Source organism: Aplysia californica, unplaced genomic scaffold, assembly GCF_000002075.1.
Source record: "Aplysia californica isolate F4 #8 unplaced genomic scaffold, AplCal3.0 scaffold00019, whole genome shotgun sequence".
NCBI classification, from domain to species: Eukaryota; Metazoa; Mollusca; class Gastropoda; order Aplysiida; family Aplysiidae; genus Aplysia; species Aplysia californica.
The window spans coordinates 1,183,689-1,187,926 of NW_004797289.1; the positions used below are offsets into that span (position 1 = coordinate 1,183,689).

At 37.7% G+C, this 4,238-nt stretch overlaps 1 protein-coding gene across 1 annotated transcript in view; it reads right to left on the bottom strand.

Annotated features, from left to right (window-relative positions):
• The window catches only part of LOC101863638 (potassium voltage-gated channel subfamily KQT member 1), a 73,255-nt gene that overhangs the window by 10,479 nt on the left and 58,538 nt on the right, over window positions 1-4,238 (bottom strand). The window contains exons 11-12 of the mRNA XM_035971763.1: window positions 3,332-3,407; window positions 2,001-2,095 (exon numbers count right to left, since the gene is read on the bottom strand). Coding sequence (XP_035827656.1) covers window positions 2,001-2,095; window positions 3,332-3,407 — 171 coding nt within the window. The remainder of the gene's footprint in view (window positions 1-2,000; window positions 2,096-3,331; window positions 3,408-4,238) is intronic.

Below are 4,238 nucleotides of genomic sequence, written 5' to 3' on the forward strand. Positions count from 1 at the left end.
GAGAGAGAGAGAGAGAGAGAGAAGGGGGGGAACAGAGAAAGAAAGAAGAGAGACAGAGACAAAGCAAGAGGGAGAAATAGAGAAAGAGAGATAAAGTGAGAGAGAGAGGTGGGATAGAGAGAGAGAAAGAGAGAGAGAGAGAGAGAGAGAGAGAGAGAGAGAGAGAGAAAGAGAGAGAGAGGGAGAGAAGGGGGATAAGAGGCAGAGAGAGACAGGGTCCTTAATAGGAAAAGATAAGTAGCAAAGTAGTAGTATTTTTTCTTCAATACACCTGAAATATTTTATCTCCGACCGGGTATCATACTGTCATGTACGTACTCTTTGCCCTTTATAAATACTTCGCTGTGCTGGTGCGCACTTAGGCGAAAAAAATGAAAGGCAAAAGAAGAATTCTGCAAAAGTCGAGTACGTTCATAATCTTCCCCTACTTGCCCTTTATCTGCTTTCAACTAGAGCCAAATGTGAGGCAACGTGGTGGAATCAGGCTCTCGTCAATTTTTGGGCATGTAGAGTTATTGGTATCACCTGAAAGCTTATTCATTTGTCTTGCTTTCAATGAAAAAAATATCCATCTAGCTTGAATAGAAGTCGAGATATTTGCGATTGAAGAAGGTGGGCTAGTCTGGTTTCAGTGGTTAAATTAATGAGAAAATGGCTGCCAAAGTTTGGCAACTTCAATAGCTTTAGAGTCCTCGAAAACTGAAAATAACATATTGTATGCCTCTAAACAGAGGTTTTCAGACACATTCACAAGAAAATGTGTTTTCATACAAACATAGAAGGTGTTTCCAAAAAAAAAAAAAAAAATTCGATAAAAATTACCAAATTGTGGAAAAATGCCTTTTTCTCTGATTTCATTATTTTGACGAGTGCCTGATTTCACCACGATGCCTTACAAATGGTAAGCTCATGGAGAACCGGAATTACATAAGAGTGCACAGTTTTGGATACTGTAAGTCTGTGGTTTCTTCACAGAATATCCATTAATGGCTATTTATGAAGCACAAAGAAATATAATATTATACTGGAATTTGCTAAACACGGCAACCTTAATTCAAACGGATGGGGCCAACTTAATGTTGCCGTAACGCAGCCAACGTTTCCATGACGACGCTCCAAGATGCCAGACTTTGACTATGAGGCTCTCCAGACACTACTAAATCTTTCTCAATTTTAAAATGCACTATCGCTCTTAAAAATTTAAAAGGTGCTTAACGTTTCTATGCTTTTTTTTTTGCAAGGGGTGAAAGGGGGAAGATTGGGGGGGGGTGTGGTTGTTTGCTCTTGTTTGTTTTCCTTTTTTGGGGTGAGACAGGGTTTGACATGTTTTATGCGATCTATTTCATTGATGATAAAAGTAAAAGAAAGCATGTGCGTCAGGATAATTTTCGAAGATCTTTTTAAAGCAGGAACACTGTAAACCTATCCCTTTTTTCTGTGTTTTCATCCGTTTTGAGCCTTCCTATCGATTAAAACTCAGTCATGATTTATCTCCTTGCAACGTCGTGAAAGAATTATCTCAGATTTCATTCTTTCCCAAAAATAAATCATCCAAAAAAGCCCACTAAACGGAAATATCAGTCCTATGCTCTAATCTTTATAGAATAATGATAATAATAAATGATAGCATTTATACTGCGCATTTCCATTTTCTGAAAAAAGCTCAGTGTGCATTACAGAGAAAGAGATAATGTCACATTTTAAGCTTATTTAGAAAGTGTAGACATAACATATGATAGTGCCCTTGTCACAAGCAATCCACTTAAGTCCAAATTTTGAGAATTTTCACTTTTTTTCCTATCAAAACTGCACCTTTAAACATCTCCATACAGTTTGATCTGTTGTGTTTTTTATAATTCCTGATAGGAACAACACATTAAAAATTAGTTGTTTTTTATCACTAGTATAAAAAAAAAGTACCAAAACTGACTTAAGTGGATGGTTTGCGACTCCGACGATATCATTTCATAATTCCTAAGTTAAGTTCATATTTCCTTCACCTTCTCTGTAGCTCCTTTATCCGGACCATCATGTTGAGATGTCCTTGTGAATACTGCTCTATAACGTCCCTCACATCGTACGGTTTTCTCGCTTGCTGTGGACACATTATCAAAATATTATAGTCACAGGTTTGTCTAAAAGCACCCAAAACACAGTTTGTATAGTAATTTTCAATAACGTATAACGTTCGGTGGAGGAAGCAACAGCTTTCAAAAGTATTATACCCTCTAAAAATGTGTCCTTTCATAGCTCATTCATATATCAAAGATATAAAGTAACATTTTGCATTTATTATCGTTTAACAAATCTGAAATATTTTATCCTTCAGTTTCACATCAAACCAATATTAGGTACTAGGATCATGTATAAGGTGTATACATCCTCTCGCTCTTTGATAGAAATACGCTGACCATCTCACATCAATGCAAACGAGAGATAGTGATTGAGGCCTGGGGAGGGAGGGGTGAGGAGAAGGGCAATGAAAGGACCCATGGTACATCATTAAGCACGCAGATGTCACAGCAACGTTGGTTTTGATGTAATACCTCTGTTTTCTCATTCTTTACGTCATTTCTTTTCGTTAGACTATTCACAAAGCCAAATTTCAAGCCAGCACAAAATAGTATGTCAAGCCCAGTCTTATATTACACCCCCTCCCCCTTTTTTTTCCTCAAGTTCAACACAACCCGAACGTTAAAACTTTTTTCTTGAAAACAAAGCCACCAATCATCCCCAGTACTATAACGTTCCCCGTCCATCACGATTGAAACACGAACCCCAGCCCTTCCGCTACGTCTCCCAAATAACTGGAGCAGCCCCACGATGGTGTTTGTCCACACACGCCATGAGGCCTGGACAGCTCTCCGTTTGTTGACTTGGGCCACAGTACTTAAGAATAATTGATGAGCGATGAAGGATTCAGTGAGAAGACCTCGATAAACACGCGAGATACCAACCAGTTGAGAACAGTGCCAGTGTTTAAGGCGGAGTCGTGGATCGTGTTAGTGTCCGGCAAAACCTGGCCCCGTCTCAAATCTAAAAGACGCGTTCTTGTTTTCCCTTCTATTTCTTTGGAATTGCTATACCATGAGTTTTATTCTAACGAACTGTTCTTGAATTTGGTTTCATTGTTTGACTGTTATATTGTTTTTACTGCATTCCACGAGCGAGATCCAGAAAAATATCTTCCACATGCGGGAAATGGTCTTGTTTCTTTTTCATACCAGAAAGAGAGTCTAATTACTTCACCAAAGATGCCCATGTGGATGAGTAGAGACACAAGATATAAAATAAAACAAATACAATATTTGATAACACAGTATGAAGCTACCTGGAATTTTCGTCTGGATACAAAATATTTTATTTTTCTTATAACCCTGATGGCTGTCTTGTGTGCCTCTGTTAACCTGGGGAGATGAGTGAACGGGGGTGGTGGGGGGGGGGAGATAAAATTATAATCAATAATGACTGTTGCAAATAAGAGGACATTTCAAAATGCATGGGTTTGTACATTCGCACAATCAGAGCCATACACCCTGAAAGAATGTACTGATAAGAAGAAAACAAAACAACTAAGTGTACTGGTAAGACATCCCACGCCATGGATCCTCCAAAGAGGGAAAGTAGTAAGTAATATAATCTTTAAATTGTTCTAGATCCCCCGAATATACTTACATCATATTATGATGACATTTTGAGTTTGCAAAAGATAATTACGTCTTTAATGTTTGTATATCTCATTATGTAGTGTTATGGCTTCAAGGTATAAAGGATATTTTCACCAAAACTGAGTTTTAAAAAGTACTGATCGAAAACAGACCAATTAATTAAGGAGAAATGTAACTTCAGAGCGTCATAAGTGTTTGTTACAACCCAGGACAATTTTTTAAAAGAAAGATTGAAATAAGTAAGACAAATTTTGAATGTCTTCAACCAAAATTTAAGCTTAAACTCAACTAGTTTATATTATTAAACAACGATGTTTTCTGCCTAAATCTTAATCTTAAGCGTTCAGTTGTTGTAAGAGGTTTTTAAAATGCATAATATCATTGACTTGTAGGGACGAGACCCACGAAAAAGCCATAAGAGGGAGAATATATTTTAGCGAAGTAAAATATTACAGACGTCGGGGAGAAAGAGAGAGGGGGGGGAGAGACAGACAGACAGACAGACAGACAGACAGACAGAGACAGTTATACAGAGACGAATAGAGAAATAAAGAAAGAGAGAGAGAGAGA